Source organism: Daucus carota, chromosome 5 (assembly GCF_001625215.2).
Source record: "Daucus carota subsp. sativus chromosome 5, DH1 v3.0, whole genome shotgun sequence".
NCBI lineage: Eukaryota > Viridiplantae > Streptophyta > Magnoliopsida > Apiales > Apiaceae > Daucus > Daucus carota.
The window spans coordinates 283812-303909 of record NC_030385.2 but is presented as its reverse complement, the minus strand read 5'-3'; the positions used below and the strand labels follow the sequence as shown (position 1 = coordinate 303909).

The 20098-nt window shown below is 35.1% G+C and overlaps 2 protein-coding genes across 2 annotated transcripts; one reads left to right on the top strand and one right to left on the bottom strand.

Annotated features, from left to right (window-relative positions):
* The first annotated feature begins 2970 nt into the window (after nucleotides 1-2970).
* Nucleotides 2971-13098, top strand: LOC108222758 (15-cis-phytoene desaturase, chloroplastic/chromoplastic). The gene is given in 15 exon segments (NM_001329175.1): nucleotides 2971-3175; nucleotides 3379-3627; nucleotides 3712-3844; nucleotides 3935-4023; nucleotides 4367-4424; nucleotides 4982-5137; nucleotides 5278-5426; nucleotides 5620-5739; nucleotides 9175-9388; nucleotides 9468-9570; nucleotides 9808-9855; nucleotides 10645-10690; nucleotides 11058-11245; nucleotides 11517-11679; nucleotides 12815-13098. Coding segments are annotated over 14 exon segments (1722 nt in total). The 5' UTR covers nucleotides 2971-3175; nucleotides 3379-3432; the 3' UTR covers nucleotides 12875-13098.
* A 3408-nt stretch (nucleotides 13099-16506) lies between these two features.
* LOC108223888 (tyrosine-sulfated glycopeptide receptor 1) lies at nucleotides 16507-19963 on the bottom strand. Its single transcript, XM_017398340.2, has one exon. The coding sequence runs from the start codon at nucleotides 19761-19763 to the stop codon at nucleotides 16599-16601; it is 3165 nt and encodes a 1054-aa protein (XP_017253829.1). The 5' UTR covers nucleotides 19764-19963; the 3' UTR covers nucleotides 16507-16598.
* Nucleotides 19964-20098: the final 135 nt, after the last annotated feature.

The window sequence follows — 20098 nt, the reverse complement described above, 5'->3', positions numbered from 1 at the left end:
TCTAATTAATTAATTTTATGATAAAAATAAAATTGTGATAGAATAATGTGGTTAAATAAATTTTTATCTAACAGCTAAATAAATTCTTAATATTTAAGTCCGTCAGATGGTTAAGAGCATCTCCAATAGTGTTGCCTGTAATCTTTGGCTAATTTGGACTCATAAGACATTATGTAAATTTTGTTGAACCTTTAATACATTGTGCTTCAATGGTATTGACTATATTGGTTGGTTATAATTTAAAAATTGTATGTTATTAATATTTTACTTTTTGTTTTTTTTGACAGAATATTATTAATATTTTAGATTGTTAAAATATAATAAATTAGTATAATATGGTAATAAATTATATGTAATTTTCCTACATATTTCTTACAGGCAAGTAGAGATTCGACAGATATAGTGGTTCATATGTTGTTGGCTAAAATTATAGATAAGGTATGTGTATGGTAGAATTGTGATTTTTTCAAGAGGTTGACTATATTTTTTTTATTTTTGGTATGCCAACTCACCTTTTAGCTAAAAAAATTTTATGATTGGAGATTCTCTAATTAAGGATTAGGTCGAACATATATTTTAATGAGAATGTTAAAAAAATATATATGTTTACATGTTATAATTTAAGGAGATCCGTAAACCTGGAAATAAATCAATCAATCAACCTTATAATATTTCGTTAGTAATAAATAATAATATAATATTGAACATATTATAAGTTAAATGGACGCGTAAAACCAAATACATGCCCATCTACTAACCCAAATTTCGATTTTTTGATCAAATAGAAAATAAAAAATATATTACAACATATTATAAATTAATGAGATTCGTGGTTCGAATACTAATCGGCTCACCAAACTCGACCGACTGGCAAACTAACTAATCAACTGAATTTTTGATATTTCGGCTTTAATAATATAGTAATAATATATAGTATAATATAGATTTATAATTTTACTTTTAAAGTGAGACCGTTAGAGTATTTAAAAATAATGTTAATGTATTTTGGTTGAAAATTATCACCGTTATTTATTAATAACTATATATAGTAACATTATGTTTTTATATATATGTCGCTCGTGTTAATTGTAGAATATCGATTTTTTTAGTTAGAAAATCCAAAAAGATAATGTGTTCCGGTTAAAAAGGCAATTACGATGTTACTCGATGTTATTTAAGAAGATCGAGTTTTTTTAGTTAGAAAATAAAAAAAAATATATTTTATTTAAAAAAAATAGGTGGTTTATATAGATAAGCCCGTATTTTGGCTCAAGTGAATAATTAGTTAGATACACATGCCCGTATTTTGGCCCAAGTACCGACCGACCGAACTTTTAATGTTTCGGCTTTAACAGTGCTAGCTTATAGCTCGTGCAAGACACATGAGCTTTTTGCTTATTTATAAACTTTTTAAATATATTTTAAATTGTGTGAAAAGATTTAATTTACAAATAATAAATAATTTAAATTATGTTTATCAATTTTAATCAACCATATAAATTTTTAGAAAAATATTTAAGTCGCATTATATTGATTTTAATATAAAATACATTTTTAATTATAATCTAATAGAAATTAGCGTCACATATTCTACTCAAATTATATCAAAATTTGATAGAAAGAATTTAATGTTTTGGCATGATACATACGAGAAAAGAAATGGCTCGATTACAATAGTTTATTTCAAAGCCTTAATGGCTGTGATGCTGTATTTCATAATGCATCGCTACAATCGGATGATTCAACATACGTGACAAGTCTTTTTTGTTTTTTTTGACAGAAACAAGTGTGAAAAGTGCGAAATAATTTTAAAATAAACACCAACAACAAGTCTTATTGTTGTGCATTATTATTAATATATTAATGTATTGAATATTATTGGAGTGAAATGAAAAGAAGAGAGAAGAGAGATGTGTTAAAATAAAAAGAAGATATTTCTATTGATAGAAATGGTTTAAGACATGCATAGTGGCGATGATGTATTGGAGTAGTTGAGACTCAGTGTCGTATTTTACAGAGGTTTTAGTGTTATGGTTTTATGTTTTTCGGAAAAGGCTCGTATCGTTTATTGATAGTTGAATTCGCGACAAAGAAGTATTGAATGTTTTGGCATTTTGTTTTGACGCAATGGCTCATATCATTCATGGACAGACAGATGCATTTTATAAGGGTGAGTGTTATGTGTTTGAAATCATGGCCAAGATATTATTTACACATGTCTCACACAATACTTTATTTTACACTAAGCTAGCCTCCCTATTTTTTTCGAGTAGGGGCATGATCTGCGTACATTTTGTTCTCTCCCATACCCTGCTCTAAGCGGGATTTACTGGATTCGTTTGTTTGGTTTGGTTTAGTTTACAGTGGTGTCTCAAAAATAAGACACAACCCTTGATTTTAAGGCACCACTAAGACATTATTGGAGCACTCATTTACTTTAAATTCTTCAATTTTGATTTAGGATACTATTATGCCTTCTTTTGTTGTCCTCCATTTTAATTTTTTCAGGGAAAATAAAATAAAATATTTCCTCTGATTCATTATATAAGTCTTCTTGACTATTTGTACGCATATTTACAGGATTTGATCACAAATTTAAATTTTGTATTTTTAAATTTTCTTTTTCTAAATAAAAATAAAAATATTATATTATGATTTAGGAAAATAAAATTTTAAAAATAACCAATTATATAGATGTGGGCAAACCTTCTGAAAATATAATGCAATAAAATCAAATACAAAGGGGGTGTATTTGATTGAGATTTTAATGGATTGTTTTTTATATCAAAATATATCCTTGTACAAAATCATCAGTAATGCTGAAGAAAAAGAATGGGCCAGTTGGTTAAATGTTACATTACGTAGGTTGTAAGTGTGGTGAGAGAGTGGGCTGGGGAAGAGAAGCCCAAAAACAACAATAATAGTAAGAGTAGGAGGAAAAGAAAAAGACATGAAAATGTGGAGGGAAGAAGTGGATAGGAATATTCCAATAAGTGGGAAAGGCAGTCCTCGCGTCGAGTGAGGCCAAAAAGTTGCCAACTCCCCCTCTCCGCTCTTCTTCTTCTCCACCTCCTTCATTCAGCCTAATATTTTTTATATTTAATTTCGATGATATATTAGCAAGCTGCAGTCCAGACACATAGCGACTTCATTTTGCTCCAACAATTCAATACAGGTTTGTTATAGCTCTCTCTCTCTCTCTCTCTCTCCCCCCTTCTCTCTGTTGTAATTCTCTCTCCCTCTCTCTCTGTTGTTGTAATTCTAATTGTACAGGTAGACAGTAGACATGCCTGAAATAACTGCTTACTACTCTGTTTGATTCAAATACGTACTTGTTGTATCAGCTTCAATCTCTGTGTTTTCATACTGTATCTGCAGACACACAGGAGCATCGAATTGCGGGTTGTGCTGTGAATTGCAATAAATAATAACATGTCTCATCATGTTTCTGCTGTCATCACAAACAATACCTATACTAATAATCTCAATCATCTACTTGACAAATTTCCCCTTTCATTTTCTGCTACCCTCTCCACCACACTTAAACAACAACAACAACAACAACATCCTCTTTCAAGATCAACCAAGTTTACGCGAACACGCCCCCGCTCCCACCCCCTTCTCAAGGTATCAATCTCAAATTTCTCGGTCTTCTTCTTTTATCACACTCCTTTATAGTCTCAATTGTATTTAACTTTCATCTTCTTACAGGTGTCTTGTGTCGACTATCCCAGACCAGATATTGACAACACTCTCCCCTTCTTAGAAGCTGCTTACTTATCTTCCTTCTTTTCCACTGCTTCCCGCCCCAATAAACCATTAAATGTTGTCATTGCTGGTGCTGGTTAGTCATTAACTATCAATCACCTTCTGCTGCTTCATATTGCATCGAAAACTCATGTTATTAATTCATTTTGCAACCACTTTCATTCAGGTTTGGCTGGTTTATCTACTGCAAAATATTTGGCAGATGCTGGTCACAAGCCCATATTGTTGGAAGCGAGAGATGTTCTTGGCGGAAAGGTTCATCACAGCTTCCCTCCTTCTAATTACTAAACTATTATGCTATATTCCAAATTTCAGTAAACATGTCTTCCTCAATGACAACAATGGTTAAACAAGGACTATTTCTAGCAGAAAAGGCTAGTTTGCATTTGGTTGTAGTTTAAGTTGATGACCTTGTTTATAGATCACGGCTTAATAGAAACCACTTTATTAGTTTGCTTCCCCCACTAATTAAACAGAGTAAATAAGGCAGAAGAGGATACTATGATTTTCCGTGAAGGCGCTGGGTGATATTTTTTTTCTGTCACATTTCGATATATTCAGTTTTGTTTTCTCATGGAGAATGTTTTTATCTGGAAAGGTGGCTGCTTGGAAAGATGATGACGGAGATTGGTACGAGACTGGATTGCATATTTTCTGTGAGTATTAAAGACGTACATTTATAACTTATGATGATTTTCAGCAATGGTAATTGTGCATTTATGTTACTACTCACTAGTAATATAATAAAATTTTGGTGAGTTATCCAAATAATTGTTTTGACAGGTTTTCTGCTATATAAATAGTACTTCCGAATTCCAAAAAAAGACCCCATATGACAAATTTTTTCTATAAAGTGGATACAATGATCATATGCAAATGCCCCTTAAATAGTAGTTATTCAGCTTTCTGTCAGCTATCGAAGAGCCCGTGATGTCAAAATTGAGAATATCATATTTCGTTATTTGCATTGCCAATTGGACTTCTTGTGTAATGGAGTGAATGTATTAAAGCGAAGGATGGATAGGTATCAGTGTTATGAGACAGCTTTGTTCAGAGAAGGAACAGGAACATACAGTATTGAATTGATAATAATATTGGTCAAGAATCAGTATCCATCATAATGCATGATTTCAGTAAAGAATAAGTACATAGCAAAGTTAGAGAACTGATGTTTCACAAAGTTTAATGCTTCTTCTTTTTTCTTTTATCGAAGTTGGGGCTTACCCAAATGTTCAGAACCTGTTTGGAGAGCTAGGAATTAACGACAGATTGCAGTGGAAGGAGCATTCTATGATATTCGCTATGCCTAACAAGCCAGGGGAATTTAGTCGATTTGATTTTCCGGAAGTTCTACCTGCACCTCTAAATGGCAAGTATAATGTCATTATCAATATATTATGATTAGATGTTTCCTGTGTCCTGTTAATGATTGTTTAACTATCAGTATGAGATGGCACTTGTCCAGTATAACTTGGTTTTCTCTATTAACAACTTTCAATTACTGCACAGGAATATGGGCTATCTTAAAGAACAATGAAATGCTAACATGGCCTGAGAAAGTCAAGTTTGCGTTGGGTCTCTTGCCAGCAATAATTGGTGGACAAGCCTATGTGGAGGCCCAAGATGGTTTAAGTGTCCAAGATTGGATGAGAAAGCAGGTACGTAGTTCTTTAGTCATGTATTCTAGCTGACGATATTAACAAGTAAATCAGGCAGCAGTTAACAGGGCTTGTATAATTTGTCCCACTTCTCCCAAGTATTATTATAAGCTATTTCACAGAATCGGCTTTTATCTTACATATACAAAAAAGTTGTTCAAAGGAGACTTATAGTTTCTCTATTTTGTTTCAGGGCATACCTGATCGGGTTACAACTGAGGTTTTCGTTGCCATGTCAAAGTCGTTAAACTTCATCAATCCTGATGAACTCTCAATGCAATGTGTTTTGATAGCTTTGAACCGATTTCTTCAGGTATAACAACTATATTTTTCAGGAGTGATGTAAAATAATTTTTTTTCAGATGTCTTTCTTACAAATGATAGATGCCCTGATTTTGAATTTCGCATGCTATATAAATCTGTTTTACCTCAAAGACTTGGCACAATTACATATCATTGGCAACCGCTTAAGATTCAGAATATATCTACCTGTTTGTATATGTACAGTGTACACACTTGACATTAGATTGATAGATATACTGCAAACTACTATTGTTATATTTTTCCCACCGCATCTTTATAGTTCGAAGAGGTCGGACACTTTTTATCTTTATTCTTGCTGTAATCTAATATTGAATTAAGCAGTTTCGCTGCATCTTACACTTTTCCTTTAGCATCTACTAAAAACTCGTTTTATCTCTCTAATAGTATGGTATGTTTATTAGTTCTTACCTAAATAGACTTAGTACTTTCCTATCGACTTTGTGGATACTGTTTGCTATGCATGACACAAATCTTTTATTAATTAAAGTCTAATAGTAATTGGTACTCATGGCTTCACAGCACACACACACGCGCGCACACACACACACACATATGTGTATATATATAGGGCATTGCTAAAAAAAGAACACTCTTAAAAGAAGAACAACACAGAACACTTTAGAATCAAATCTAGAATCTCATCTAAAGCTTAAAATACTTTCAAATTTTAAGTTGATTGACCTTTTATTATGAATAATAATAGAATCCGTCATGTTTAACAATAAATTTGGGTTAAAAATAACATGATTCTATGTAAAATTATTCGTGCAAAATATATATATATATATATGATTCTATTATGGATTCTATTTTGGATTCTGTTCTGGATTCTATAATGTTTCATAGTAATAATGTGGATGAATTTGAATGTTAGATTTCATATATTAAGTTTAAATGGTATTTAACCATACAATTATAATCTGAACAAATCATTCTTTGTGAAAAATAGAGTGTTATGATAGTGTTCTGTGATGTTTTTTTGTTAAAGTGTTCTTTGTGGAGTGCAACCCATATATATATATATATATATATATATATATATATATATATATAGGGATTTGATCAAATAAAAACTTTTTTAAGTTACAAACTTACAAACTTTTTTTTTATTCTCCCATCGTGTAATCCTTAGTTATAGAAAGTATCCATGTTGAAAATTCTTTAAAAAACATCACAATTTTTAAAAATAACGCATAAATAAATCATGCATTCAACACATTTATAACTGAGGTTCAACATCGGGTGTAGATTACTAATTATTATTGTGTTGAATATATCTATAAAGATGCTTAAACTATACCTCTGGGGTTTGGGTAGGGTCCGGAAACATAAATGTTAGTTATATAATACATTTAACTTAGTTTTTACGTTGAAAAATTAGTTAAAATGTACTTCTCCAACACAATTTTAGTTGATGTTCAACAAAATATTTTAAAAAAAATGTTGAACTCAAATTATATATGTGTTGAACGCATAAAGTTTGTAAGTTTGTACGAGAACCCACCCCTATATATATATATATAGCGTTAAATTCTATGGAGACCATTATTTCATCGGAGACCGCGGAGACCAGTTATGTTCTGCGTGTAAAACATTATAAAATGTATTATCTTATAAAACATATGCTAGCAGACCACTATTCCATTAAATATCTTGAAACTTATGTAAGTTTTGCAAGTAAAATATTGCAAAACATATTGTTCTGCAAAACATGTTTTGCAAAGTACAAAACATGTTCTACTCATAGAACATACATAATTTTAATGATTTTCAATAAAATAGTGATCCTTTATACTACGTTTTGTGAAAGGACACATTTTTCAATATTTTAATTGAAAAATATGCATGGTCTCCACGGTCTCTGATGAAAGAGCGGTCCACATAGAACTTTTGTCATATATATATATGTATATATGTATGCATGTATGTATGTATGTATGTATGTATGTATGTATGTATGTATGTGTGTTGTGTTCACAATACTCATCACTTTGAAATAAACCTTTAAAAATTCATTTTCAGTGGTAACTGAGATTCAAGAGCTTAGTATTGAAAGATATTTCTGACTAGAATGACACCCAAAATAGACGTGGATTCGTGGAATGTGTATTAGGAGTTTGTAGTGTTTGAATTAAGAATTACACAAGATGTTATTTTTTAGGGAAAATAGATTTTTTTGCCACCCAACTTATTATTTGTTTAGAAACTTACCACTGAACTATAATTTTTTTCTTTTTTGTCATTAATGTTAGGTTCGAACTTTTCTTTGTCACTAACGTTAGGTTCGGATTTGATTATTAACACTATGTTATTTTTTTTAGTATTATTAAAATATAGTGTTAGTCTGCAACATAATGGCGATATGATATGTGTCTATATCTTTATGTAGTGTCCTAGGTAGTTTAACTTGGCAGACGAGAGTTGGACACGCATTTTGAGACTCCAAAAAATTTCAAAAATTATTTTATTTTATTTTTTTTGAATAAAATTTAATGTTGGGTTTTTTTCCTTAAAAAAACGTTGGATTTTTTTTTTGTCACTAACGTTATGTTTTGATTTGATTATTAACAATATGTTATTTTTTTAGCATTATAAAAACATAGTGCTAGTCTGCAATATTATGGTGATATGATATGTGTCTATAACATTATATACAGTCATCTATATGTCCCTTAGCTAGTTTATCTTGAAGTATGAGAGTTTAACAGGCATTTTAAGAACCTAAAAAATTTGGTTTTATGAATTATTTTAAGACTCCACAAATATATAGTATCACTTGACTTTATAGTTCTTTACTACTACTTGTCACGTATTTTAAGGTTCTCACTTTTTATAAATATAGTTCCATAAGTTAATTTTGAGATTTCCTTTCTGAGTAAAAAAAATCCGTACTCTCGTCATCTAAGATAAACTACCTAGGACACATATGGAGTACTACATATAAAGATATAGACACAGATCACCATTATATTGCAGACTAATGAAAAATATCATTTAGATGGTCGGAAAATTTAAATAAAGGTCTGATTTTAATTAAATATAATAAAATTTCCCAAAATGCCCCTTCAAAAGTTAACGGTAATGGCTGAAGATAACGGAAAGGGTGCAAAGTGTCTACGGGTTAAAAGTAAGGGGCTGCATAGTGTTTATTCCAAAACTATTAGGTGCAATGTGCAACATGCTGAAATCAAAGGGGTGCCAAATGCAATTAACTCTAAAAAGAATAACATAGTGTTAATAATCAATTCCGAACCTAACGTTAGTGACAAAAAAAAAATCCGAACCTAACATTAGTGGCAAAAAAGAAAAAAATTATAGTTCAGTGGTAGGTTTCTAAACAAATAATAAGTTGGGTGGCAAAAAAATCTATTTTCCCTATTTTTTACATTGAATTACTTAAACAAGAATGCTAGAAACATAATAGGAGAAGCATGGTTCAAAGATGGCTTTCTTGGATGGAAGTCCTCCAGAAAGACTTTGCATGCCTATAGTTGATCACATACAGTCATTGGGTGGTGAAGTTCACCTCAATTCACGGGTACAGAAGATCTCTTTAAATAAAGATCAAACTGTTAAGAGTCTACTACTAACCAATGGGAAGGTTATTGAAGCAGACGCATATGTTATTGCTGCTCCAGGTGATTTTCTTTTTACTCAGTTTCATATATTGATATTTTCATATTTCCTAATTTCATTGATTGTTTTCTTTCTAAACAGTTGATATCTTTAAGTTGCTTGTGCCTGAAGAGTGGAAAGAGATTCCATACTTCAAGAAGCTGGATAAATTAGTCGGAGTTCCAGTAATCAACGTTCACATCTGGTTAGTTATTACAATTTCATAAATTTTTATTATCCTGAATTTTTATAGTTGGCGGCATCCTGTGGTTATTGTTTTGCTATATAATTGATTCCAGAATCAGAGCATAAATATTCTTTCCATGCATTTCTTCACAGTTTCCAGTTAAACTGTGAAGTTGATTGCTGTTGATATCGTGTAATTAATGAACCCAATGTACTTTGCTATTGTTGTCTTGTTGACATGAAATATCACTTTCAGGTTTGACAGGAAACTGAAGAACACTTATGATCATCTACTTTTCAGCAGGTGGCCTTTATTACATTAACAGATATTACATCGACATAATCATTGAGATACACATTCTTAAAAGCGTAAACTGTTTCACCATTTCTCCGTTATGCTAATAAGGAATTGAAATGATTACATGTAATGTTTGCATTTTGCTTCATTATTTATAAATGCATGCACGAGATGCTTTTGGGCTTTTCTTAGGTGGTTTTTGGGGGTGGCAGTTGTAAGAAGGTAAGAACTGAAAAGGCTTTTTGCATGATATTTGCCCGTGTTATTAATATGGCCACATAAGATATTTCCATTTTTCTTCATCATATGTAAATGCATGTGCGAGACTGTCATTGACTCTCTCTCCCTCCCTCCCTCCCTCCCTCCCTCCCCGCTCTCTCTCTCTCTCTCTCTCTCTCTCTCTCTCTCTCTCTCTCTCTCTCCCTCTCTCCCTCTCCCTCGCTCCCTCTCTCCCTCTCCCTCGCTCCCTCTCTCCCTCGCTCCCTCCCTCACTCACTCACTCACTCACTCACTCACTCCCTCCCTCCCTCCCTCCCTCCCTCACTCACTCACTCCCTCCGTCCCTCACTCACTCACTCCCCCCCCCCCCCCCCCCCCCCCTCTGTGTGTGTGTGGGGGGGGGGGGGGGGGTTGTGTAAGACGGTTTGAAGGTGGTTTTTATATGCTACATTGTTGTAAATTTTTAATACTACTTGACCAAGGGGACCACCTCCGTTGCATTGTAATTAATGGTCATATTGGTCCTTACAGTCCAGACCAAGCTTCCATATTCATTTGTTCTTTAATTATTTGCAGAAGCTCTCTTCTTAGTGTGTACGCTGACATGTCTGTTACTTGCAAGGTAATGCAACAATTATTTTCCGCAGTTTCCTTATTCTTGCTTCATATTCGTACAAATTATTACTGTTTACCATTTTATATTTTCTTAAATGAACGATTTTACTGTAGGACTCGCTGGTGTAGAATCGATTGCTATTTAATATTCCACTGTTCTGTATAGTACAGAACTAGTCGCCCTCTCTGTACTAAAAATAAAGAACATAAATGAATTCTTTTAAGTTGAATGTTAGGAATATATAATTTAAAGATAGAAATCAAAGTGTTCGTTTGTTTTTGAATGTGAGAGAGTACATCAAATTTCAAAACTGAAGTAGTCCGACTTTTGAAGATATTCGGCCAGCTAAAGAATGTTGTGTTGTTTTATACAGGAATATTATGACCCAAATAAATCCATGTTGGAGTTGGTTTTTGCACCTGCAGAAGAATGGATTTCACGCAGTGACTCTGACATTATTGATGCAACAATGACTGAACTGGCCAGACTATTTCCTGACGAGATTGCTGCCGATCAAAGCAAAGCAAAAATACTGAAGTACCATGTTGTTAAAACACCAAGGTCATACATTTGCAATTTCTTATTTTCATAGTGCTATAATGTCATGTCAATGGCAAAAATATATCGGTATACCTCAAATCTAAGTTTATAATTTATTGGTCTGCATTATGCACCAATTATAAGGCATAAACTGTCATGGTATGTTAATCTCGTTCACTTGTACTGATTTGCATACTTTCTAAGTTAGGTCTGATGATTAATTATGAATCTCTGAAAAATAAAGCTGCTGTTAACAGTTGTTGCTTTACCATTTGTAAATCTTATGATTCAGGTCTGTTTATAAAACTATACCAGACTGTGAACCCTGCCGTCCTTTGCAAAAATCTCCCATAGAAGGATTTTATTTAGCTGGTGATTACACAAAACAGAGGTATTTGGCCTCAATGGAGGGTGCCGTCCTTTCAGGGAAGCTTTGTGCTCAAGCTATATTACAGGTAAAAAACTATACTTACCACAATTGACAGATACATCTTTCTGGTAATATATTAAGGCGTTATTTTATGTCACCAAAGTGTTCGGATCTTTTGATTCAAGTCTTTGAGCGAAAAATTCTTTAAAGTTCTGCTTTAAGTCTTACCTTTGGTAAAAAATTTAATGCGCACTAAAAGATCTGAGGTGGTATCTTGTCCGGAAAAGTAGATATATTTGGTCAGGAACTAGCAGGAATCCACTATTAGAGTCAAATTTGAGATTTTCCATCGCACTCTTTATCAGCGGTTTGAACTCCCATTAAATTATGAATCTCTGAAAAATAAAGCTGCTGTTAACAGTTGTTGCTTTACCATTTGTAAATCGTATGATTCAGGTCTGTTTATAAAACTATACCAGACTATGAACCCTGCCGTCCTTTGCAAAAATCTCCCATAGAAGGATTTTATTTAGCTGGTGATTACACAAAACAGAGGTATTTGGCCTCAATGGAGGGTGCCCCCCCCCCCCCCCCCCCCCCCCCCCCCCCCCCCGACAAACCATCCCCTTCGGCTCTTCTTTTAAAACCAACCACCCTTACAACTAAAGACTCTAATCCTCCTCTTTTCCACAAAACCCACCCTCAAAATCCGATGTTTCAGTCACCCACCTCGAAATCACAATCTTCTCAAGTATATTCTTCCTCCCACTTTGATTGCACGAATTTAAAATAATCATTAGGAAGTTTTAAAAAGAAAAATTGCAATTGTAAGTTCTGAATGACTTGTTAACTAGGTTTTCCGACCAAAAATTCTAATATATATTAATATTAACAGTGGATTCTGGTAAAAAATTATTAATTTTCTGATTAAAACCCTGACTAGTTTAGTGACTACTAAATTGATTATTTTGTTTTTAAAATGTCAGTGAAAGACGTTGACTACTGGGAGGACCTTGACTAGATTTTTTTAAACACAAATGGCTGGGTTTATAGTTCAAGATCTTGAACCAAAAATCTGTAATGCTTCATTGATTATTACTAATCCTTAATATTAAATTTTTGGAGAGAATTTAAACTCGCAAGTACATTTGAAAAAATAGAATGCAATTATAGCAGTCACATTTGTCCTATATTCACGTCTCATGTATTATATCATGCAGGATCACGAGTCACTGCTTTCCCGCAGGAAGCAGGTGCTGGCTGAGGCAACTGCTGTCTAACTAGAGCAATAAAAGGTGATATGAGCTCTCAACAATCAGTAACATGTTGAACTGAGTCCAAGTGATTTCATCAATTTGCACCAAATATATATCGAAGTAGTAAGAGGAAGAAAAAGTTCAGCATAATTGAAAGGAAGAAACATGTTTTTTTTTGTATGTGATATTTTATCAAAGCGTTTGCTAGTTAATACCAAAGTTAAACACAGAAAAATAGTCTTTGTTGCAAATGAAAATGGTCTACTGCCACTGAGTTGAGGTTGCATGTTTAAAATGTGGTATGTGAGTGTGTCTCAAATTAAAACCATAACGAGAGGTTGATGGTTTTATATAGTCACATATGCAAGGGCAGTGTATAATTACCGAGACTTACCGTAAAGCGTTGCGCGTTGTGCCTCGGGGTTGGATGGGGTGAATGGTTATTGTGCGTGTTGCGCATTGTGCCGAGGGGAAGGGTTGCATGGTGACTGAGGCACGTTGCGCGTTGTGCCGTGGCACGGGATTGAGTGGTGGCCATGCGTGTTGCGTGTTGTGTCGAGGCATGGGGGTAGGGTTGCATGGTGACCGAGTCGCGTTGCGCGTTGTGCCGTGGCACGGGGTTGATTGGTGTGGTGATCGTGTTGGCTGGATAGAATGGTGATCGTGCGTGTTGCAACGGGTTGAATGAATTTTGCATGACATTGGTTGAAAAATTGAATGGTGTGGCGGCCGTGTTGGATGGGTTGAGTGGTGACCGTGCGCTTTGTGACGGGTTGAATGAATTTGCATGACACATGTTGAATGGTTGAATGGTGTGGTGACCGTGTTGGAAGGGTTATGTGGTGATCGTGCGTGTAGTGCTAAGGCACAGGATTGAATCGGGTTGAACAATGACTAGCCACACATGACACGCGTTGAATAAATTATACATGTCATGACACTACACTGGTTGAATGGTCATACGTTGAATAAATTTTACATGACACTGGTTGATTGGTGACAACGTGCAAGTTGAATGAATTTCGCATAACATGACATGAGTTGAATGATGATCGTGTGTGTGGTGACCGCTTGCCATGCATATTCATCATTCATGACATAGTGTTGTGCGTTGATAATACTTGCTACACATATTCAGTATTCATGACATAGCGTTGCGTGTTGTGATTGCCTCGCCATGCATATTCACCATTCATGACATGATACGGGGTGAATGGTGATATGCGCGTCGCGCGTTGTGACCGTCTCGCCAGACATGATACGAGTTGAATGGTGACCGTTAGTGTTGCATGATGTGATGGGCTCATCACACATTCACTATTTTTCAATATATGATATAAGTTCATGAGTTTTACACGAATTGTGACTGCCTATATATCTCACGACATGACACGGTAAAATGGTGATGCTCACGACATGACACGGTTGAATGGTGATTTGAATGAATGTCGTGGGATTTGAACAATGTCTTGGGTATCGTGATATTGCATTATTACTTAAAAATTAAATTTGCATTTGTCAGGTAAGAAAATATTATTCCAACATTAATTAAAACTTAATTAGTGATTTAAAATCAATTTTTAATATGAATATATAAGTACACCGGATTAAAAAATTAACTCTGATTTTAATTAAAAATTAATTAGTGATTCAAATTAAATTTTAATATGAATACATGAGTTAACTGGAATAAAATTTGTATTTTGATATTACTTAAATTATGACAAGTCAGAATGCAAAGTAAGTTTGTGAAATTGATTAAACTTACTTGAATAATAAACTGGAGTATATTTTGTTAAATGCTCTTTCTTTTTGTCAGGCGTTAAATGCGAAAAAATGCTTAAAATAACTAATATTTAAATCGTGTGTGCTCAAAATAACTGTTGACAAATAAAGTATCCATTTTATCCAATCCAACTCGCATTCTTCGAATGCGTATATCAAACTCAACAGATATACTAACTCAGAAAATTAACATGCCAAGATTTTTGCACCACTCCTTGTTCTAGTGTTCTCACATAAGAATTTAATTTGTAATTAACAAAAAATAAAGATGGATGCGCTCAAAAGTGACATTGACCATGAAGAGTAGTCATGACTCATGAGGCTAATTAAGAGAATTTTGACAAAAAAGATACGCATCTTGAGTATGCGTATATACTAGTAACGCATTCCATCAATACGCAGCCTATAAAAGAAAGATGATAACTTTCGGTAACCACGCATCATGTAAATGCGTATATGTGTACAAACAAATCTACGCATTTTTGTCATGCGTATTTAAAGTGATATTTTGGACACATATTCTGTCCTCTGTTATTTTGGGCAACACAGTCTCGAAAGGAGTTACTAAAGGCATTCACCCGTTAAATGCTCTTTAATTTTTAAGTTTTTACTTGAATATTAAATTGTGGAATATATTAAGTTTTTACTTCCATAGTGAATGTTACCACTAATACTATTAAGTATATTGCGATTAGGATTCGTTTGAGAGATTTTTTTTAGTATATTTTTTAATATTTATATATTGTGAGTTATACCGTTAGAAAATTAATGTTTTGATGACGTTTAAGAGTGAATTTTGTTTCCGTTCTGTAAAAATTAAAAATAAATTTTTTCAAAAGAATTGAGGACATGTTTTTCTTAAACACATATTTGAACTAAAAATTGATATTTATAAAAGATATTTTCGGATATGTCATACAATTTTTACTTGATTTTCAGCAAAAAAACCCTATATTTTCTATAAAGATTTAGCAATTCCGTAATGTTATCTGTTAAAATTTCTAGAAATTTATAAAAATTCCATATTATTTATTATTATATTAAAATCATAAATTTTATTTATGCTAATTCAAAACTATAATTATTTTTAAAATAAACTAATCATTAAAAATCATTATGCAACAAATTTTACATAACTAAAATTTTATGTCAATTTAGCCGAGGCTTAATCACCTTTTAGCTCTCGAAGTTTGGGTGGAAGTTCCGATGCGGCATTGATGTTTAAAGTCGTTCGATTCGACCCTCCAAGTTTCTATGTTGTACCTTTTAGCCCTTTTTTAAATACCGGTATAAATCGGGGGTAAACTTGACAATTCATATTCAGGGTAAAGTTTGGGCGTACCTTTTAACCCCTAAAGTATACATCTCGTTCTTTTGAACCCTTAAAGAATACATTAAAATACATTAGATGTTCTTTTTAACCCTCGATGTTTAATGCCTCTTTTAACCTTCACGTGTGAAATGTCAACTTTGACCACCCGTTATATACCGGTATACGCTTATAAAGGCTAAAATGTACATTTGGAAAACTTGGAGGGTCGAATCGAACGACTTTAAACATCGAGGCCGCATCGGAACTTCCACCCAAACTTCGAAGGCTAAAAGGTCATTAAGCCTTTAACCAAACCCGAAGATACTTTTACGCTCTGGACAATGTTTGTAAATGAAAATTTCGTATTTAAATTTTTATTTGCAAAAATAAAATTTTAAAAATAAATATTGTAGCTATGCGGTCAATGGGCCTTAAAGTGTGTGCCCGAAGTCAACGAGCTCATCTAATTTGGGATAAAGGGAGTAGCAGGCTCTGAAAGCTTGGATTTGTGAAGGGAAAATGCATTTAAATGTAATTTAAGTATGTGCATACAACATCATCAGCAAAAAGATGTATCTTACTGGTGTATTGATTATATAATCTGCAATAACAACACTTTAGATTCAAATATATGCACATATGCTATTGCTGTTATTGTCCCGTCAGTGAATTGGATCCTACATCCTTGAGGCAATCAACTACTTCTCTAATGGTAGGTCTCTTGAAAGGATTTCTATTTACACACATGCAGGCCATATCAAGCACCTGAAGCATTTGGTGTTCATAGCCCTTGCCTCTGAGGACAGGATCAAAGATTTCTTCTTGTCTATCTTCACTTCTTAGTTGTTGGACCCATACTACTAACTCCCTGGACACCTTGGGTTTGAATATTTCAACAGGCCTTTTACCAGTAAGCAATTCAAGCATGACTACACCAAAACTGTACATGTCACCTCTCAAGGTAGCTATCCATGCTTGGCCATACTCAGGGGGAATATAACCTAAGGTTCCTACTAGCTCTGTGGTGACATGAGTATGATATGGAAGAATCAATCTGGACAACCCAAAATCTGCCACGTGAGCTTCAAACTTGTCATCAAGAAGGATGTTACTGGACTTTATGTCACGATGCACAATATGCGGTTCACAGATCAGGTGCATATATGCCAGCCCACAACTCGCCCCTCGTGCAATCTGCAGTCGAGTGGGCCAATTAAGTTGGGATGCTCCGTCAGTCTTCTCATGCAACCAGTAGTCCAGACTCCCATTTTTCATGAAGGAATATATAAGTAACCGAAAGCCCTCATGTACACAATAACCTTGCAAGGAAACCAAATTTTTGTGCTGAGCTGTGGATAGAGCTTCTACTTCTGCTTTAAATTCCCTCTCCATCAAACCCATATCTCCAGAAAGTTTTTTAACGGCTAGATTGGTACCATTAGCTAAAGTCGCTTTATATACCAAACCAAAACCTCCACATCCAACAATGTTGGCTTGACTGAAATTCTCAGTGGCCTTCAAAATCTCAGATATTGTAAGATCTTTGATCTCATTTGTATTGTTTGGAAACAAAATCACAACGCTGGTATCCTTCCCAAATTCGGTAGATATTGCTGAATGAGAATTAAAGGAGGCTGTATCCAAATCAATCTTATGAGGGTCACTTGGTGGAAGGATTTGCCTTCTCGACAATATCCATAATGCTACAACAGTGAGAGTGATACCAATGCCAAAACAAATTCCAAGGATAAGGCCAATAATGAGTTTCTTATTTGGTCTTTTATGCACAGAAGGACGTACTGTCCTTGAGCTACTAGTACAATTTCGCGGAGTCATTGGACCACACAACCCCGCATTCCCTTCATAGCTGGAATTGGTAAAGGTGTCAAACTGCCCCCCTGTTGGTATTGGACCATGAAGACTGTTGTTTGCAACACTAAAAGAAGACAGGAAGTGAAGTTGTCTGAGTGATGCAGGAATTTCACCTGTAAGATTGTTTCCAGAAAGGTCCAGCTTCTCTAACTTGGTAAGATTAGATAGTTGGTCAGGAATAGAGCCGTCGAAATTGTTGCAACTGAGATCAAGGACCTGTATATATTTTAGCTGGCCTATTTCTATTGGGATATTTCCGCTGAAGCTGTTGTTTTTGAGGTATATTGCTGATGGCAGGCTGGCAAGCTGGTTGTATTGATTATCGGCTGCTACGTAAATGGGCAACTCTAAGTTAGCACTATCTAACTGGTCTGCAACGTCTCTTGATGTCAGTGCTGGCAGTTGAATTAGTTGTTTTGGAAAATCTCCCAAGAGGAGGTTTACGGACAAGTCCAAGTAAAAGAGGTATGACATATTTCCAAACCAAGCGGGAACTGACCCCTTCATTCTATTTAAAGAAAGGTCAAGAACCTGTAGATTCCTTAGGTGAACCAGCCATTTGGGAATGCTACCGCTCAAGTTGCAACCGCCCAGACCAAGGATCTGAAGGTTTTGAAATCCATCAGGCTGTATCGTGTCTTCAGCCTCCGGTAGTGCCTCACCATAGAAGTTCAATGAGAAAATGATGGCGCGAAGGTTCTTACAACCCATCAAGATCTGAATTGCCCCTGTGACATTGGATAGGCTGTTGTTGGAAATGGAAAGGAATGAGAGGGATGGTAATGTGCGGATCTCAGGCAAGATCTGTCCACTTAATTGATTAAGTCCTAGTCGAATTGCAATCAGCGACTTGCACAAGTAAAGGCTTGATGGCAATTCACCGGAGAAGTTGTTGTTCCCAAGGTCAATTATGCTGAGGTTAACGAGCTTGGAGAAATTGAGAGAGGAGAGCTCACCAGACAACAAGTTAACACGTAAAATCATCATCTGGAGACTTGTGCAATTCATCAGAGATGGAGGCAGAGTCCCATTTAGGCTGTTGATGTGAAGCTGCAACTGTTCCAATGACTCTAGATTTCCGATACCCCGAGGGATCATTCCTGTCAATTGGTTAGCATAGAGAGATAGGATTCTTAGGTTACTAAGTTTAGTAATTCCATCTTCAATCGATCCAGTCAGCTTATTGCCGGCTAGAAAAATCTCCTGCAGTGAGAAAGCGGTGTAGATGAGGGGAGGAAGCTGTCCTGAAAGATTATTGAAACCCGCTCTTAGAGCCTCGAGTTTAGGACAGTCCCCAAGCTGGAGGGGAATCTGGCCATGAAAGTCATTGTAGGAGAAATCAAGGCGCAGGAGGGAGGGTGAATAGGTGCAGATTGAGGAAGGAATGGGACCGGAGAAGACGTTGTTACTCACATTCAAACTCTCCAGCCTGAGGGCATTCGATAGGAATGAAGAGTGGACAGTGCCGTTGAAATGGTTGTTGGAGATATCCAGTGTTCTGACAGTGACAGAGAGGCTCCCGGGCAATTCTCCGGACAGACGGTTGGAGCTCAAGTCAATGGTCTGCAGCTGATTCAAGGAGGTGAAGAAAGTAGACGGCAGAGGGCCGGAAAAGGCGTTGTTGGAGAGATTGAGATGGGTGAGATGGGTGAGGTTTGCTATGGAGGGATGAATGGATCCTCGGAGCTTCTTAAAGGGGAGTGACAGAGTCACTACCCGCCCATTATCATCGCAATTGATCCCTTCCCAGAGGCAGCAGTCTTGTTGTGGTGAGGTAGAGCTAGACCAGTTGGAGAAACTGATTTCTTGGGAGAAGAAGACGAGAGAGGTTTCATCCACCTGATTGCAAGCAGCATGGCAGGAACCACCGAGGAGGAGAAACAGGAGGAGGAGGATTGGAAATAAGAATCTGAGGCAGCTGGCAGAATGAATAGACAGCAGCATGGCTGGTGGTGGTTGTGGGGTCAGATTTAGAGATGATGATCACTCATATTTCTGCAAGATCTCTTCTTGTCTTGGATCATCATAAATACTCCTACGGCCGGACTGGTGTTTGTGCTGCAGACGTTGTATGTTATTCACCCATTAACACAGACAAGAAGAAGACTTCTTCAAGTGCTAGTGGGGGTCAGGTGGGGATGTTGACAATTTTCATTTTATATTAATTAATAAACAAATTATTAATCTGTTTTATTTGTATAAAAAAGAAACGTTTACTTTTGGGCGGCTCAGCTAGGTGCGGTAAACTCGCTGGTAGACTTTGTATGGTTAAAATAACA